The sequence below is a fragment of the Cynoglossus semilaevis genome, chromosome 5, assembly GCF_000523025.1.
Source record: "Cynoglossus semilaevis isolate Cse_v1.0 chromosome 5, Cse_v1.0, whole genome shotgun sequence".
NCBI classification, from domain to species: Eukaryota; Metazoa; Chordata; class Actinopteri; order Pleuronectiformes; family Cynoglossidae; genus Cynoglossus; species Cynoglossus semilaevis.
The window spans coordinates 10,923,448-10,943,530 of record NC_024311.1 but is presented as its reverse complement, the minus strand read 5'-3'; the positions used below and the strand labels follow the sequence as shown (position 1 = coordinate 10,943,530).

At 39.8% G+C, this 20,083-nt stretch overlaps 1 protein-coding gene across 2 annotated transcripts in view; it reads right to left on the bottom strand.

Annotated features, from left to right (window-relative positions):
* Positions 1–15,909, bottom strand: part of tox3 (TOX high mobility group box family member 3) — a 280,269-nt gene extending 264,360 nt beyond the window's left edge. For both annotated transcript variants that reach the window (XM_025055555.1, XM_008310453.3), the window contains exon 1: positions 15,048–15,909. In XM_025055555.1, coding sequence (XP_024911323.1) covers positions 15,048–15,149 — 102 coding nt within the window. In that variant the 5' untranslated portion in view covers positions 15,150–15,909. The remainder of the gene's footprint in view (positions 1–15,047) is intronic.
* Positions 15,910–20,083: the final 4,174 nt, after the last annotated feature.

Below are 20,083 nucleotides of genomic sequence, written 5' to 3'. Positions count from 1 at the left end.
TTCCTTTAAATCTAGGCATTCTGCCAGGTTAGAGACCCACACTTACTGATGGAGTTAGTAGGACTCAAAAGAGAAAAAATAAACTTACATCTGCTTTCTCTAATTCTGCTCAAGTCCTGTTGTAGCCTCTGGAAATCATAGCTTCTGATTCCAGAGCTTCTCATCACCAATAATAAGCTCATTTACAAACCCATTCAGCAAAAAAAAAAATCACTCTGCAGCTGCTTCTCTAGTGATCACAAGGCCTATTCACACCCAGCAGGCCGCTGTGCATGCAGCGTTTCGCTGACATATATAGATATATTCCCTCCTATGTGTGCAGCAGTCAATTTGTAAAGCAACTCCCAAACACAGCATGTCCACACAGTTGGCTCACAAGCTCTGTTCTGATCTGCAGGTCCAATCGATTTGTAATTCGGTTTAAAGCTAAAATCATTACTCCCCCAACCCAGCACTGTCTTCCACCATTAGAATGGGTAGTCCTCAACTACACAAGGCAGCAGTGAGGGGAGAGTGTTTTGCAAGCATCTCACTTTTCTCTTTGGTGTGAAAGTGGTAAAAGACGTGCAAAGCATCCAACGTGAGAAAAAGTGAGATCTGGGGTAAAACTGATGACAGTTTAGTTCAGTCTGTGTGCGATGTGTAGTGCAAAGCTGAACATATGGTCCATTCACCAATATAATTAAAGCGATAGAATCACTTTATCCTGACAAGATTGAATTTGTCACAAGTAAACCCAAAAACACAGCCTCTCTTCTGAAAAATGACACGACATGGGGATCCTGTCCTGGAACAGTACCTTAGTTTGCATATCCAACCAAAATAACAAGCCTAACTATCAAAATAAAGGAAAAAGCTATTTCGCAGTTCAGCAAATATATATTATGTTTTTTCAAGCTCTCCGATCATTAAAGCAGTGTTGAAAGGCAGTAAAAAAAAAAGAGAACTACAGTTGGTGTGTTCAGCATATTCCTTGGGGCTAAATTTATATTCGGCAGCGACACGGTGTGTAAGAGTGATGGCATAGATATGTAAATAGGACAGGGCGAAAACACATTTGTAAGATCTTTGCATTTCTTCAAAAGTATTTGCAAACCAGGGCTGCAGGCAGCTCTGGACAGTGTATCCTTGGCACATGGCGAGGGTGCCAGGAATATTACCCAGACTCAGCCCACTTACAGAGGACACTGCTGTGAATGTTGTGGATTTTCCCAGAAGAAAGTTCAGCTAGCTAAACCGAGGCAACTTCATGTTTGGTGTATTTTTGTCCATTTATTAAATAAGCTAAGATATATTTATGTTGTTTTTTGGGAAGAAAAATGTAATGAGCTGAATGTTATAACACATGTGAGACAATTGTCTTAGACCACTTGCTGAAGTACGAGGTAACTGTAGAGTAGGATTAAATGGAAGTTACTCCTGGAGTCCATGACAGCAGGACATTAACAGAGATGAATGATGTGCGATGGAGGAAACGCTGTACGAGTCTGTGAGCAAAGAAAATGCAGAGTCAAGAGCTTTTAGTGTCCATCAAGGGTTAAAGAGAAGTGCACCATATAATGTCCATCCAGGCCATTTACTACAGTAATATGGCAAAGATGGCAGCTTTATAATCTTGTGTGCACGTGTGTGTGTGTCTTTAGAGAAGAGCAGTCAAATCTTTACAACTTTCTGACATTAAACTTCAGTTCAGTTCTCATTAGGTTACTGTAAGCCAAGCTTAATTTACTGTACATGAGACCCTGCAGTTTTAATGGTGTCCTAACAATTGCAATGTTAACGAACAGATTAGTAAATAATAGCCTTTTAAATAAAACGGCCTCCTTTGGGTCTGACATGCTAGAAAATAATCTCCACCGATCCTCCACTGCAACAATGGGTTCATCATAAATATAAACCTAATGTCGGCATATAATGAAGGGCTACACAATTGTTAAGCCAGTCTGTTTCAGCAGTGTTGACAGAGAACTATTCAATATGCAGTGAACCAAGTCTTTGAAAAGCGGACATCTCCATACTTTTCATTGTTAGGTTTAAAGCTAAAACTAAATTTAAATTAAACAGTGACTACCACACACTCCGACTTTGCCAATATGAATCTGGAACTCACATCCAAGTCCTGCATGTTACACAATGAAACCAAAATACACCCAGCTTGGCCATGGCTACTGTTTACTTTAAAGCCTAAGACTTGCAAATGATTCCAAAACAAAGATGGTCTTAGAATCTCTCATAATGGAGCCATGGTCTAAGCCCTGCAGTCTCAATAATATGCAGGTCAAGTCTTCTCTGTACGCTTAAGAGCAAATCCGAGAAGAGAGTGCAAGCTAAATGGGGTGCCAACTTTGATCTGGCGGGGTGCAAAGCCATTGGCCCAAAGCCAGAAAAAGGGCTCAGATGATGAAGAGAATCTGAAAAAAAAAAAAAAAAAAACATGGTTTGCTTTTCATACAATAGCTGCTCTGGCATGAATGCACGCTTCTTGAGGAAGCAACATGAGAAAACTCCGGCCTGATGGTGTTGTCTTGCATTTAAGCCACGTCTCAGGGCTGTTTACTTCTAGTAGCTTTGAACCAACTCCTACTCAAGATGGTATCAGAGGTGTGGATTTGAAGCAACGTTCCTCTGGTGTGTTTGAAATCATACCACTACACAGCAGGACCGGCCGTGGGGGTTCAGGAGCCCAGTAACTAAAAATGACATGGTTAAAAGTCATTCAGGAGAAGAACAGCTTTCCATTATTAGAAATGGGTTTTTGTTTCTGGCCGCCACTAATGTTGATGCTTGGGCTACTTCCCCGGGTTTGTTGGGAGCTCTGGGACTCAGAATCACATAAAGCTTTGTAGGAAACGGCTGGAAATGGAGTTCTCTTTTATTGCTATACCAGCACAGATGCATTTTTCTATTCCCAGTGTGCTGTTACCAGCTAATACACTCATTATAACCAGCTTTGGGAATGTGCACAGTCAAGAGCTTTTAAGGATGGACTTGACTCAATCCTCTAAGAACAAAAGTGAAGACAGCAAAGGAATAATGTTTAATATTATAAATAAAGTCAATAAACTGTGCTTCGTTTGTGGTGTAGTTTAATGAAGTCATTAAGATCAGCTGATAACTACACCAGCTGTAGCAATAATCATAAAATGTGGTTCAATGAGGGACTGAATCAATGCACTTATAAAAACTTTACACAACATTTACAGTCATTTGTAACTTTTTTTATGGTATCAGTTCAGCGCTTTGTGCCCTTGCCATTTTGAAACATTTTAAAACATTACCATGGAGAACACAAGTCCACAGTAAGCAAAAACCCACTGGTTGTTCAATCTCTATAAATCTGAAATACACAAACTGCTGAGCGGTGACTCATATATCAGTCTATTATATACTACAGGACTGACTGTATTAAACAAATGGCCCGGCTTGCAGCTGGAAAAGAGAGGCAATATAGAGAGAGCAGAGGTTATTGTCTAATTTAAATTTTGGCCGTGTTCCCAGAGCCGTACCACATTCCAATTTGTGGCTGTGTTGCTTGGCGCTACTAACAGAGGTCCGGCTGCAAATACTCTCGGGCTCCTGTCCAGAAATATGTCTCCAAACTGACAATCAACAAGTTGGCAGAGATTAACAGAAGGACTAGGGCAAATTAGGTGAAAGAAATGAAAATGCACAGATATGGATTTCCTTTCCCGTTTCTGTAGCTGCAATAATGTGTTGGTAATCACTGTGATTTAACACACACCATCACAGACTCATCAAGAAAAACCTGCAAATTATTTCTGCAAGATCTTTGAGGTTTATAATGAAATAGCTGCTAGAAAAGACACAAGTAGAAGACAGAGTAGTTACAGAATGGTTGAGCGCACCCTCAGAAGCAATTTGCTATTTCAAGAATTTCCTTGGCAAACTATTGTCCTTTTATCTTGAGGACTGACAGCACACCAGGACATTATTAACCAACCTGACAGCTGTCAAAGCACGTTGTTTTTTCTGTGACAGTGACCTCTGGGCTAAGTGCTTAGCTAATGTTTTTAACAGAACTCAACATCTCTATTTCACATTTACTAGATCAAAAAAAATAAAAGAGATTACCCCATAGTTTTGAGTAATTACAAACACTGAACGTCAACCTTGATTTCCTCTCAGTTCATTTGACATTTAATAGGATTGGGAACAAAGATACTGTGCACTGATCATCCTTTATCCATCAGACGAGAAACATTCTTTTACTCTGTGTGAAATGACAGGTTTACAGATTAAAAGCTGGAGATTTGCTGTGTACTGAAGCAGTGCCATTTTAAGAACAAGGTGAGACAAGAAGTAATAAAAAAGACAGCAGTTAAAAGAACATTCACAGGATTTTTTGGGCTTGGCAACAAATAACATGAAGCCAATAAAGTACAATGTCTTCCTCCACACTGACATTGGCTGAATATTGATAGGCTTTTTTTTAAAACAATCATAATGTATGAATGGTTGGTTGTACTGTATGTGTATTCAAATGTCAACCTGTCATCTCTGAATCTATTTGTTAACAAAACAATCACGTGTCTTCTTGTAAAAGACACTCCTCTTCACAGTAACATTATCTTCTAATTTGACTCCTGTGTGATTTCCCAAATCGGTGCCATTTGGCCTATGATAAAAAAAACAACTTGCAGATCCCTGTGCACATCCACCCATCACTTCTCGTTTGTCTTCACTTGACACATTCTTGAAACAACTACTTGCCAAAATGTGTAATTTATGGAGAGCAGCGGAACATGTACTTATGCTGCTTTGATCACATTCAAAGTGATGGATGTTTATTTTCAAATATTAAATGTACGTGTTTCTTTGTTTTGCTTTATGCAAGGGCTGTAGTGAGAAAAATCAAATAAAACCGAGCGCAGCCTTTAGTCAGAGCCAAAAAGAATTCCCACTGTCAGCTTGTCATCAGCTAATTTACCTGGAGCCAGAGGGAGAGATTCAGTGGACACATAGGGAGAGTTAATCTCTTCATTCATCTTCACTAAAGGGATCGACCCAATTAGCTCAGCACATTGACTAGCAGCCCTCGTGTTTGCGTTCCTTACTCAATATTTGTCCACATCCTAAATCAGGAGTTTTCCTGGCTCCAGCTACAAGGCTATGAAATGATTTGAGGTCCACGCATTAAATTTAAAAAATCATGACCCCCTTTATTCAAATCTGTCAACTCTGAAATATTCACGGCTGCAATTTGCTGTGACTGATTAGCCGGTGGAAGGGTTGCTTGGGGATAACTCCAGAGAACTCTGTAATTGAGGTGATTTGACTTGAGAGCAGTTTGTTTCCCACTGATAACTACTGCACACATTTCCTTTTCATTAGACTTTTCATTTTTTGGCCTTTTGTGCAGGAGCAGAAACAGCAGTTTATAGCACCGTATGTGGGACATATTATATTTAGACGCTGACCATTCAGTGTTTGCTGGCCTGGCTTTCACAAAACCGTCAGTTCTGGAATCTCACATTTCAAGGACAAAAATCGCCCAGAGATAACGGAGACCAGAATGTCCTACATAGAAAAATGACATTTTAACTACAGAAATACTGGATAATGACCATGATTACAATTAGGTAATAAGTGCACTTTTTTAGATGTAAAATTGTATGGATCAGTATCCAATTCAGAAGTCAATGTCTATGGAAGTACACATGATGACCAGAGACATTTTGACAAAAAATATTGTGGTTTTGTTTAGGTTGGCACATATACTGGGGGATTACAAGGCCTAAAAGGAATGATAAACAGTGCATTTAAATGGCTAAGCCATTCAATTATGTCTAATGATGAGCGGTTTCATTATAACCATGTGCAAGTAATTAGGAGATTAATATGTCAATCCTGGTTTTGGCAGCGTGTGCAGCCAGAGGAGGAAATATTCACCACAATTGTTGTGCTACAAAGCACTCAAAAGTTTTTTCGTTTGTCACACTAAATCACATGTGTTCAGCTGAAGAACCCAGACTCAGAGGTTGTCATTCTTTACCAAAACATAAGGCTGATGCTCAGGGACATGTCGTTGTTTTTTTGGTGCTTAGTCACCTACACTTAAAACATGAACCCTCAGGGTTTTAATTAAACACCAAGGTACCTCCCCGGGGATTCTGACTCGGCAAAGGAAACTACTCTGATTTATGTACAACTTTGTTGCTGCTCCTGCTTGAAGCATGGCTGTTATGGGAGAATGTGGTGATGGATTCATGGACAGGGCAATTATCCTTATTTGTTAATTAGCTTCCTGTTAGAGATGGTATTTTTCCTGCAAATATTAAAAACCACCAATCTTAGTCAACAAAAGCGGAGCGATCGTGCACCATTTGATGCATTTCCATTCCTTCTCCCTCTGTGCTGCAGAAGTCGCCACAAATCAGCAAAATACTACACAGACAATGTCAGTAGTCACCTCAACTGTGATTACAGTCAACAGACAAGTTAATCCCAATAATGACAGCAGATATGAACAAAGCTCTTGGGAGACTTTTCTAAACAGGGCAACCCATTACTGTCAATAATCAATATGGCCCTGAGGTAGAGGTTTTGAACTTAACAAGGCCTTTTAGCTTAAGCCCATAATGAAAATGTTGTGTCATCATTACAGCCATTCCAATACTAAGGTTAAGGCAGGTCACACGAACTGCATGATGTACGAGTATAAATAACTCGTTTTTTGTCGGCTGCATTAGAAGAATCTAGATTTGTCTGGGATCAGGTTTAACATACAGTAGTAAAAAATACTCAAGGGCCTCAATACTAAATCCTGAAAACTATAGCCTAAAAGCCTTTAATAAAAATCTAAGCAAAAGCACAGGATTAAGAAAAATGTAATTAACTCCGAATTTATGCCTTGGAGTTTTTCTTTTAAAATGTCTTATCGGTCTTTGTTTTGTTTTTCGGATTTCCAAAAACCATCCATTGTACACCCAGTGACTGATGCAAGGATATAAAGGATGTTCATTTAAATCAGTGGCCAAAAAGGCCTCTTCTATGGCCACAGGCCATACCTTGGATACATCTGAGGTAAACACACACGCTTTAGCCAAAACCAAGTCTGCTGTTCTTTTTTTCTTGTTGCTTTAAAGAGTTCAAATGTATACCATTTAATAGGGGCAACGACGAAAACAGTTGACATGCAGTTGGAAAAACAACCATTAATACATTTTTGCAAAACTTTTTTTTCAACCTTAACAAGTTGGAACTTATGCTCAGCCACTTCGCTGATGAAGAAACAGACCTTTTAAGAGTCTACCTCTACCCTGAGATGCATATACAGTAAGAAGCTAATGGAGTCTTGAAAACTACAGAGGTGTGCTGGGATCACTGCCATCAGCTCATGGAACTGCTGAAGGTCACCACTGTTGAGCAGAGCAGCCACGAGCCTTCATAAAACCGTGCAGCGTGTCATTATTCTCAAAGTGTTTCATCATATACAGTTAACCTTGGCTATTTCTAACCCAACACTTTAATCAGCTGTCTTTAGTGCCTCTGTAACTGTGTAGCCATTTCGTCCCTGTGCTTGTTTTATCAGTGGGAGACACAAAAATGTAGTATTGAATTACACACTGAACCAGACTGGCAGAGCTGTTCAGCTATTTGCAAAGTTTGACCACGAGTAAAAGCCTGTAAAGATGAGGAAGTAAATCAGTTTTTTTTTCTTTTTTCTTAAAAGGAAATTTGAAAAGAACCACATGTTGTTGTCCAGTATGGGAAACCCTGCCAGTGCTGAGGCCTCACAGACCTTGATCTTGTTTCTACTGCTGCCATCCCACACTTTGACCACATGTGAGAGAGCACGAGCCAACAGAAACACACACATCACAATAACCAATGACACGCTGTGAATAGGCCTTGACTTCAACTCCCGAGCATTTCAAAAGTTGGCTCCAGAACCTCATAGACATCATTCACATCTTCAGCTGAAACAACTGTACCTGGACTTTTGTTACTGAGGTCGTGACCATTGTTCTTTTTAATCTGCTAACTAAACACACACTGGACATACTCATAAATACTGCAGAATGCTTATACAAGGGGACATATCGATGTTCCAATAGCCTTACTGTTGAGTCAAATGAAGACACGTCTTATTTAACTATGGCTGAAGGATCAGTGTCACAGTCAGGCAACAGTATTCACTAGAATTCTGTTCTTTCTTTCGAATACATTTGATCCGTTCCATCTACTCTGCCCTTTCCTGATGGCTGAAACATTATTAACTTTTTCATGGTGGACGTGCTTATAAACAACCCCTGGTTTTGGATACAGGAGAAGATAAAGATTTAAACTGGAAAAGGTCAGAGTTTCCTCTGCTGTGTGCACAGTCTAGTCAAGCACCAATGGCTGTAAAACAAGAAGACGCTGTAAAGACCAGACAGAAGAAAACACCCCACTGTAAAAAAAAAAAAAAAAAAGAAAATGTTGTGTACGACATCTTTTTACGTGAAATTGGTCTCTGAGAGACATGTACGTACACAGAGTAGGCAGAAATAAGGATGATAAAGAGGGCAAACATGTTCTGCTTAGAAACAGCTGTTTCTTCTTGTCCTGCGAGACTCAACACTACAGCGAGACAATGTTTCATCAGGACGCTGCGTTAGAATCAAACCGAACAACAACTGCCTCTAAAAGCAACATCCACACCAGTGAGAATCCAATGTGGAAAAGGTTAATTCAATATGTAGCTAGGTGAAATAGAACATTTTCAATTCTGGCAGACTATTAGGGCTCATTTATGTGTCAACATAGCTTTATAGGCTGCAGTATTGCTGCTATGGCAGTTACTGCTCATATAAACATGAACATTTCCCAACTGCTACATTACAGACTATATGTTCAGAGTGTTTGAAAATCACAACAGGAAACAGATACAGAATAATGTTTAAAAAACATATTTGTTTAAGGTGAGATCCTTGAATAAAAATGAAAATTATCTTTTATTTTAAAGATGTGTTCAAATCATTTGAAGAGTATAATAACAACAACAACCTTTCCTGGAACTCTGCTGGCCTAACCTAAACATGCCATCGAGTGAACCATTCACACTTTATTTACCCTCATCATTTAAGCTCTTTGTTCATGAGGTCTGTGGGATATTTGCACACCTGCTACTATTGTCAGGTCAGAACAACCTGGTAACACAGTGCATTATGGGAATGTGAGATGTAGGTGGGGAGGGGGCACTGAAAGTGTGAATTAAGCACATGTATCAGCACTCACACATGCAGCCTGTGGAGCCTGCACTGGAAATTATTTCAAGTGATGACGCTGGAACACTGACTAATATTTCTGTGAGTGGGCTGCTTCAGTTAAATCAAAACCATAAAATCCAACCCACAGCCAGCCAATAATTCTCATTTGGTTGTCAGGACTGATTTATGTGTAACACAAATAATATGTTCATTTCGGTAATGAGATTAAGAGTGTGTTTACTCAATGGGAGCCGGGAGTCAAAATCAAAAAAGTTGACTTTGGGTGATTACTTTGTGCAGAAGATATGACCACAGCCGTGACCTGGGCTAGGTCAAGAGGGTTAGTGTGAGGAAACAGCAGAATGACACAGCCACGAGAAGAAGAAAATAGGACATTACAGTAGAACTATGAACATGGAACGGCTGTCAGTCTTTAAAATGAATGTACCTCAGCAGCGAAGCAAACCACTGCAGGGACACAACATTTATTGAATTGGCCAACCAGAATTGATTGACTGGTTCTTTTTTAAAAGTCTTTAATCACAGTGAAAGTAGTTTTTCTGGGGCACAGGAAGTTTTTTTCCCTCTTCTTTTTATTAAGTCAGCAAGGGCTGAGGCTGCCAAAGCACAGAGCCAATACCAGATTAAAACAGTTTATCATTGTGGAATATATGTTATGTTGGATTTAAAGCAACACAGTAATCACAAAAGTAATAAAACTACATCATGGACTGGTGTCTTTGTGTGAAACAATAATGTGCACAAGCCTCTGAAAAGAAAGGTTTAGCTTTTGTATTTGGCTTCAATCAATAAAATTGGCCAGATTCTGTTGCCTGCATCTAAAAGTACACTATTATTGTCAATGTGCGCATTTAAATGAACAAACAAACCAGTGGATCATTTATATTTTTGAGAACCTCTGGAAAACAAACTTCACCTCTACTATATAATGTATGACTTTGAACAAAACAGACCACATCTCCGCAGGCACTTACGTGGTTGATGGATGGTGCAGCCACACTGTGTACATGATCAAAATCCAATAACTAATGTGTCTCTCCTATACATTCATTTTTTCTGTGTCACTAAAAGAGATGGTTTTCAAACTGCCAAATAACAATATATTTTTCCAGGAAAGGTTGTCTGCTTCAGCTCGGCCTGAAAGAGTTTCAGCAAAAGCCCTAATGTTATTGTTCACTTACTTTTTCCTGAGTCCTCAGACCACAGCTTGAGGCACAGCCATTTCAAATTAATAATTGATGTCTTTATATTTCAAAAAAGCCTTTTTGAAGTAAATACAATTTATATAATAGTAAATAAATAAAATAAGAACTTTGAAGAATTATTTGGTGACGCAAAACCTTGACCCAGTCTCTGGGACGTACTGGTTTTAAATGAGCCCCAAAGAGTAAAGGCCACATCATGTAATGAAGATTTATGAGCAGGACTGTAGACGGTCTTTACCAGTACTCATCTGGTTTATGGTCTATGTCTGTATGAGATCGCAGAGGTTTCTTTCCCCCCCCCCTTTATAAGCAGCTCATAAACAAACAAGAAAACCTGTCCTGGTTCTGACTGTTTATCCACATCAGCATATACTGGTTATACAACTTCAAGTGAATGGGAACACATTCAGAGGGAGTAACTGTACTGCACAAGAATACAGTATGTGACACATGTCAACATCTCAGTGCAATGAACGTGTTAAAGAGTGACAGCTGTGATAATGTGGAGCCACAGGAATCAGAAACTGTAAGACTTATGGTTTAAGACAAAGCAGCAACGGCTTTTGTTTGGCTCTCACTGTCAGAATTAATCACCATCATGCCTTTAAAAGCCTGATTTTATAAACAATTCCACAGATTTCGCCAGCATGTGCCGGTGTCACACCTTGTAGGAAATCCATGTTAAGTCAGGAAACGGAGAGCTGTGCATTAGGTAACTATGAACATCTGCTCCGTGCAGACGTACAACACAGTCTGTACAGTGTGGTCTGCTCAGACAGGGCCATTATTCTGAGATGAAGGAACTCCGAATTACAGTGTGTGCAAGGAGTGGGTGGGGTAAAAATAACACTCTCTAATCTCAGTGGGAAAATTAGGTGTTAAATAAATCTGTTGAAGTTCATCTTCTGACAGGCCCTGACTCAAAATCTCAGCAAAATGAATCAGCAAGTCAAGAATCTTAGACAGTTAAACATTTAGCATGCATTTCGGAGTCAATATCCATCAACAGTTGAGTTTGACAAAGTCGACAGCCTCTGGTGCCTCACACACACGGGCGCGTGCGCACACACACTTAGTTGTGTTTGGATATGTTTAGAATGTGTGTGATGAAATGGCACCAGCTGTGTACACTGACAGAATGCACAAAGCCCACGGTAGAGCAGAAAGTTAGTTAACCCTTTCCCTCCCAGTGAAGCAGGAGGGACAGTAGACAAAGAGGAAACTTGGACAACTGTAGTTTGGACACAGGGACAGGTTTTCTGTTGGAAATCCATTTAGATTCTTGCTCCACAGCCTACATTTTTGTTGTTGTTTTTTTTTTTTTTGTCTTGCACACACCTCGGTCGGTAAGAACCTCATGAACCGCCAGTGGACTAACAGTGTGTTTGACTCACACACAGCACACTTTACGGCCTCCATAAAATCATCTGATAACTGCAGCAGTAACAGTACTTCATGGTGTTGCTTATTACAGTGCAGGTAACGTCCTGATCATTGTTTTTACACACACTCACACACATTCTTTCAGAGCAGGGTGAAGCAGATGATAAAATACAGAGTCATTGCAGTGACCACACACCACACCACAAACATGAAATGGTTCAGACCAAAACAATGGCGACTCGACAAGGCCAGAAAAATGAAGCTCTTGTTGAGCAGCTGCATGGATGTAGAGATGAAAACAATTCTGCCTCAATTTCACCTGTCTGTTCAAAAATGCTACTAGCGACCCTGATGTTTACACTAAAATTCACAAAACTTACATAGCCTGAGCCTTGCTGCCATCTATGCCGTAGGAGTTGGGTTTTCAGTTTCGGTATCATAATTAAACACACCTGTCATACAGAGGCAGCACACACACTTAAATACTTTTCTAGGGAAAGGATTAAGGTTAGAGTTAAAATTATCTATCACAAGTAACATGCGAACCGCTCCTTTAATAGATACTGGAATACATTCCTCAGCCCGTATTTTCCCAAACAAATAAAACACATTGACACGACAACAAAACATCACGCCACACCTGATAACTACAGTAAACCTGGCTGCTACAAATACTGCTACAGAGAATAATTATATATCCACGGTACACGTTAAACCATGTACTTACACAGTGCAGGTGAGATGTGAGTATCAACATCTGTGGGTTATTAGTCTCTATGACTGGGGCTAATGAAAGCCCACACTAAATGGACACTGAAACATTATTAAACCGTAAGACCAGATGGCATATAAATATGGGCATAACCCTGGCTCCCCTTCATGAAACCATTAAAGTTGATCACATTTGACTTTTACAAACACCAAACTCTGCCTAATCCAAACTCCCTTTGTGTAATTGACTCGAGAGCTCACCCAGAAAAACCAAAAGTCAGGCTGTTTCCTCGTATCTGACATCACTGAAGTAGAAATGCTGCATTTACAAAAGCACATTTACTGAGTGTTGTCAATGAAATCCTTAGGTTGGCAATAAAGGAGCCATGGTGAGTTTCCTAGTCGAGAAAAACAGCTTTGTGTTCAACATTAACTCAAGGTACTTTTAAAAAACAGCATCCTGCTGTGACAGTCCTGACACCAGCGGGGACATGCAACATGACTTGATTGCGTTGGACTGGGTGTGAATATATATTTGTCAGAAAATATTCTTCCATTTTAAAAGATTCTCTGCTACATTCTGTTCAAAATCCAAACTCAATGTGGTGGATGTATGGATTCTGGAAGGACGGATAAATAACAGGCTCTAGTTCAGTGGGACTTGTGTCTCGCTACATCTTTCGGATGACTTACCGCTCTGCACTGTGCTGTCCTGCAGCAGCTAGATTCAAATAAGCTGCATGCTTATTTGAAAGATACATGCATAATAATCTATTTGCTCACCAAGGGGAAGGGCTTTGTCATTTGCATGAAATGCATGCTTTACACTCTCCCTCTCTGTCTCTCCAGCATAACTGGTTCAGATACTGGATAAGCACCTTCTCAGCAGCACTGCCCCTCATGCTTTGCCTTCTTTTTGCATTGTGGCAAATGACTCCTACAGATGGAAAATTTCACTTGACCTAGGGAATTTACGAGCGGGAATAAAATTGCACTCCGACTCTTACACCAATTCAAAGCAATGTAGTTAAATTTCTCTGGGCTGATGAAGACATGATGAAATTGGGCACATATGACAAGTTGGCCACATGACAAAGAGCTGATGAAACAGTGAGAAACCTGGTTAAGTGTTTTGAACAGCATCAGATTGCAGGGGCTGAATAATTTGGAAGGGGGTTGTGAGTATAAGAATGTGTGTGTGTGTGTGTGACAAGAAAAAAGAGGAGTTAGAGTGCTGGGGGGTGAGGGCACTATTGTTTAGACTTTTTAAAGCAGCACGCTGCTGCCGTTGGTGAGTTTTTGAACGTCAATGTGATGTTTCCTCTCACTGGAGCAAATGTGAGTCAAGCTGATGATGGATCACTGGCCTTGTGGTTTGAGTGTTACATCACTGACAAAACATCACAAACCATCAAGAGTGTGTTTTACACAACCTCAGTGTCACATTTAATTAACTTGCCATATAGTACCGCGATGTTAGTACTGCTCACACCTAGTAACAGAATACAAATACAGCACGGTAACAAAATAAACACATGTGCGTGTGTTTTAATAGCATCAGTAAACAATGCTGGAGCAAACCACACGAGCTGCGTAGCATTGATTAGCATGACAAGTCAAAAGTGTTAACTAATGCCAAGATGAAGAGCTCAACCCAACATCGCACTGTCAATAAACAGACTGGAAACACTGCGTGTCAATGGTTTGCGCTGATAAAGTTATAAACCAAAGATCAGCTGCTAATTAAAAAAGGCACACGTTTATAGCTCACTAAACAACAAGTGGAGTTAAGTCCATTCCATTTGTATAGATGAAAATCGCAAAACTCACATTTTTCTTTTAATGGACCTCACAGTTGTCTACATTAAAAAGAAAAAAAAATCAAACTGTCAGAATAAAGTTGAACCACAACCTTTGTGTTCACTGAGATTGATTTTGAAGTGAATGAGCGCCGAGGCAATTAAAGTAATCCACTTATGAAATCCACATGGCAAAGAGCAAACTAATGTTTCACGGCATCGGGTTAAAGCTGGAGGAAATTGGATCATCAGAGTGGAGCAGAGTTTATCTTACACTGGATAATGTGCATCACACATTCATCACATTTAATGTTTATTTAATGCAGGCTGCTTCTGATGCACTGATCCAGCACCGCTGCTGTGCTGTAGTGGAACATTAAACAGTGCATCAGTAGACCGGGAATCACATTACAGTGTCCACAGAGCAACGGGTCTCTGCTCAGACACAATGATGTGTGGCACGCAGTTCAATAATTAGTCAAAAACAAAGTTCCTTGCAGTTGATAGGAGTGTTTATAAGCATCCTTAAAGTGTTGTCTGAAGTCAGACTGACAGAGTGCACCTACACGGGACTAATTATGGAATCTCGCAAATCATTTGTTACAAATTAACCAAACAGGTATGCCATCTAAAGGCTGGGGTCAGCTCCAGCACCTGTCTGCTCTCACGTTACCTACAGCTAAGCCACAGCAGAACCACAGCGGTCTCCAGCTCACCTTGTTGAAGTTGTAGTAACCCAAACAGTGCGCAAAATCCATGTTAGGTGGATCTCCGGGGATAGGGTTTCCACCGGCGGTCGGGTAAAACCGTACATCCATGGTGTGGAGTGTGTTGGGAGAGTGTGTGGTGGCCGCGCAGCGCTGCACGGAGCTCAATTTGTTTTCAGGCGTTTACAATCCAAGCGCAAACACAGAGAGAGAGGAGGGGGAGAGAGAGAGGTGACGCGCAGAGACGGACTCTTCAGCAGGGTAAACTAGAGCCGTGTGTGCAGGTGAACTTTTGATATTCCTCTTCTACACCTGGATCGATACTTTCACCTCCGAGGGAGCCCACATGTAGGCAGGACTGTGGCTCAGGGAGCAGCAGACGCCGTGTGCCCCATGCATTTACATGCAGCTGCTGCTGTGTACAAAGAAGGCACGAGACCGGCGATGGAGCGTGGGTCCTCCTCCTTTTTCCTTTCTTTGGATGCAGAGAATTTAAAAAAAATCAAACTCTGATCAAGTGTAGATGATTGGGGTCCGTGCGTAAAAAAGCCAAACAGCACCCGTACGCAGTTTTACGCATCTGGATCCTTCGCAGTAATCTGTCACAAGTTCATTAGTCCAAACTTAGACAACTAGTTGGTGAAGTAAACTTGGCCACACCGACCCATCTGCCCCGAAAAAAGACGCGCAAGGTTTGTAGGATTTGGCCAAACAAGCCAAAGCAGCGGTTGACGGATGGTGCAGTTAATGAAGGTGATGTGGTGAACGCAGTGTTACCGTCAGTCAACCTTCAGCTCTGCCTGCCTCACTGTCCTGCTGATGAAAAAGCACAATGTGTGAACAAATCAGCCCCTCCCCAAACACACTAAGCCACTCCTATCAAAACACAGCATTTAAGTCCATGTGACAGGTTGGCAAATGATAACTGAGTTTAATTACAACTGTTGTGGCGCTCTGTATTTGTAATTATTTTACCATCAGTCATAGAAGTACTCTCTCTGTCAAAGGTGAGCGGGCATTAGGACCAAAAAACAAACAAACAAACAAACTACAAAACAATGTACGTTTGACATAAAGTATTTTTGTGAACATAAAGTCGAAAACGGACAGTAGTATTACAAGAAAAAAGTAGAAAGTTTATGAAAATTAACCCCGCTGTTATGATAAAATAGTAAATTTATGAGAATAAACGTCTTATATATAATATATGTATAATATTTTGAGAAAAGATGCCAAGTTTATACCAATGCCATATTATATATGATGAAGTAGAAGTGGATAATGTCGTTAGTTTTGAGACCATAGGCATAATGTTGTGTTTAAATTGTAATCTATGAGAATAAAGTGTTGATATGATAACTCAAGTGTAGGAGAATAAATACGATTGAAGAAAAAAAAAAATATATATATATATACACACGTGGACAAAATTGTTGGTACCCCTCAGTTAAAGAAGGGAAAACCCACAATTCTCACTGAAATCACTTGAAACTTACAAAAGTAACAATAAATAAAAATTTATTGAAAATTAAATAATCAAAATCAGCCACCACTTTTGAATTGTTGATTAACATAATTATTTAAAAAACCAAACTAATGAAATAGGGCTGGACAAAATTGATGGTACCCATAACTTAATATTTTGTTGCACAACCTTTTGAGGCAATCACTGCAATTAAACGATTTCTGTATTTGTCAATGAGCATTCTGCAGCTGTCAACAGGTATTTTGGCCCACTCCTCATGAGCAAACTGCTCCAGTTGTCTCAGGTTTGATGGGTGTCTTCTCCAAATGGCATGTTTCAGCTCCTTCCACAGATGTTCAATGGGATTCAGATCTGGGCTCATGGAAGGCCACTTTAGAATAGTCCAACGCTTTTCTCTCAGCCATTCTTGGGTGTTTTTGGCTGTGTGTTTTGGATCGTTGTCCTGTTGGAAGACCCATGACCTGCGACTGAGACCAAGCTTTCTGACACTAGGCAGCACATTTCTCTCCAGAATGCCTTGATAGTCTTCAGATTTCATTTTACCTTGCACACATTCAAGACACCCTGTGCCAGATGCAGCAAAACAGCCCCAAAACATTCCTGAGCCTCCTCCATGTTTCACCGTAGGGACAGTGTTCTTTTCTTCGTATGCTTGGTTTTTGAGTCTATGAACATAGAGTTGATGTGCCTTACCAAAAAGCTCCAGTTTGGTCTCATCTGTCCAAAGGACATCCTCCCAGAAGCTTTGTGGCTTGTCAACATGCATTTTTGCAAATTCCAGTCTCGCTTTTTTATGATTTTTTTTCAGCAGTGGTGTCCTCCTTGGTCGTCTCCCATGAAGTCCACTTTGGCTCAAACAACGACGAATGGTGCGATCTGACACTGATGTACCTTGGCCTTGGAGTTCACCTTTAATTTCTTTGGAGGTTGTTCTGGGCTCTTTGGATACAATTCGAACGATCCGTCTCTTCAATTTGTCATCAATTTTCCTCTTGCGGCCACGTCCAGGGAGGTTGGCTACTGTCCCATGGGTCTTGAACTTCTGAATAATATGAGGCACTGTTGTCACAGGAACTTCAAGCTGTTTAGAGATGGTCTTATAGCCTTTACCTTTAAGATGTTTGTCTATAATTTTTTTTCGTATGTCCTGGGACAATTCTCTCCTTCGCTTTCTGTTGTCCATGTTCAGTGTGGTACACACCTTTTCACCAAACAGCAGAGTGACTACTTGTCTACCTTTAAATAGGCAGACTGACTGATTATGAGTTTGGAAACACCTGTGATGTCAATTGAAGGACACACCTGAGTTAATCATGTCACTCTGGTCAAATAGTTTTCAATCTTTTATAGAGGTACCATCATTTTTGTCCAGGCCTGTTTCATTAGTTTGTTTTTTTAAATAATTATGTTAATCAACAATTCAAAAGTGATGGCTGATTTTGATTAATTTTTTAATTTTCAATAATTTTTTATTTATTGTTACTTTTGTAAGTTTCAAGTGATTTCAGTGAGAATTGTGGGTTTTCCCTTCTTTAACTGAGGGGTACCAACAATTTTGTCCACGTGTGTAATAGCTTGGATTAAAATCATTAGAGACTCATTGGTAATGTGGTTAAGCCAACAGCCTTTTTCTCACACTTGTTTGCAGTGTGTTTGCATTGGACTGTGTTCATATTTCTGGATGCTAGCTGCTCACATGATTTATTTACCGTCATTATCCTTTCACTTTTTGTTATTGGGGCTGTACACTTTAATTACAGACTAATTCCACTGCTTTAATCAGAGTCATTTCTTCATTTGTTTTGGTCATAATTATTATTATACAGTGTCGTTATGGTTTCAGAGTGAAGGGAATGGTACTGTAACACAAACCAGATGTCTGGTGGACTCTTACCGTTCCCTGTTGCGGACCCCATACATATACAATGGTAAATTACAATAACTGGCTGCAGGTGTTCCAAAACCTGTATAGAACAAGGAGATGTGTTCTCACGTTAACTGCAGTATTTGAATCCTTTATTTCTTTGGATAATATGCTCACATTCTCAGCATGTCACACTGAGCTGAGGATTCAAACAGACAACTCTGTCATCTGACACAACCTGGTGTCGTTTACTGTTTCACTGTAAATGATTATGGTGTAAGTGGAGTCTGAACATGTAGTCGATCCTCCCCTGACACACACTCAGTCAGATCTGTTTGTCAGAGTCGTACTTTGAGGAGGCAGGTGGAAACTGTTATTTTTAGACAGTGAAATTACAAACAGTATTCTTTTTCTTCTAAAGAAGTACTATATACTGTATATACATCTGTATTTGTTTTAAAGGTTGGTCAAGGGTTACATTTATTTTTGGTTTTCGGTACAAAAAAACAGTATCTAATATTTATGTTCACGAGAAACACACGTTAACCATCAACACCTCCTAGATTCACCAAATGTTGTGACCTTCTTCATCGAAGCCTAGTTCCTTCAACTTCAGCAACACGTGATGTTGCCCTATATAACAGAATAAAAAGGTTGTGCGTCTGCCATTGACTTTGGAGCTCTCTTCCCCAGGGTCACGGATGAGTGAATGCTCAAAATACACACAACTAACATTGCTCTTTTAGAAATGGATTTTTAATTATAACCTTGATTATACAAGACAGTCCATTTTTGAATCAATAAAACAAGAACGCTAACAAGTAGTTTAATAAGTCTTAAAGTTGTGTCAGCTCTGCCAAATATATCACTATCATAGCAATAGCTGAATTTTAGCCCAAACTGTCAAGCAATAAAATATGCAACCACATTTAGCAAATGTATAAATATCAATCAGCATATATGTGAACTATGATGATTTAATATTTACCAATGATGTAAGCGACCAATATGTTATTTATTGCTACAAATGAACAAACACTCATACCGGGAATAGCATTCACCGTGAAGAGGTTAATTGATAGCACACTGTGCTAATCTGAGCTGTGCTGTTGAAGCTAATCCTCACTTGAAGAGTGGAGCGTTACATTACAAATAATCAACTATTCATGGTAGTGGCTACGAATTCTACTTTGTTATTATGCAGACAATGGTGCCTATACTGTATATACACTATATGTTTATGATGCATATGCTAAGAATGTTTACCATTTGACATTGACCTCTTTCTGCCTCAACACATGCACAATACACTGGTACACATCAAATGAGATCTCCTTCACTCCTGTAGTACAACCCTACAGTCTCCCACCGCCATCAGATAAGAAAGCGTTCTTGATTTAGCGCTTGGTTTTCACTACAGCAAAACTGAATTTTCTTGCATACAGTTGCTGTTTATTATTTATTTTTGTGTATAATGCTGCTGGTGTGTGAAGCCAGAGAGTGGAATTCATTTCCTTTCTGGTGGCTTGGTATCAGTTCTTCTGCCAAATGAATTATAGTTTTCCACCATATGTCATTTCCTTTCAAACATGCAAATCTGAAACCATTTGGTGATGGGAAAACAAATTATCTTGTGCTGGCTGCAGTTCAACTTCAATTAAAATTAGAACTTATTACACGGCGTTACAAATGATT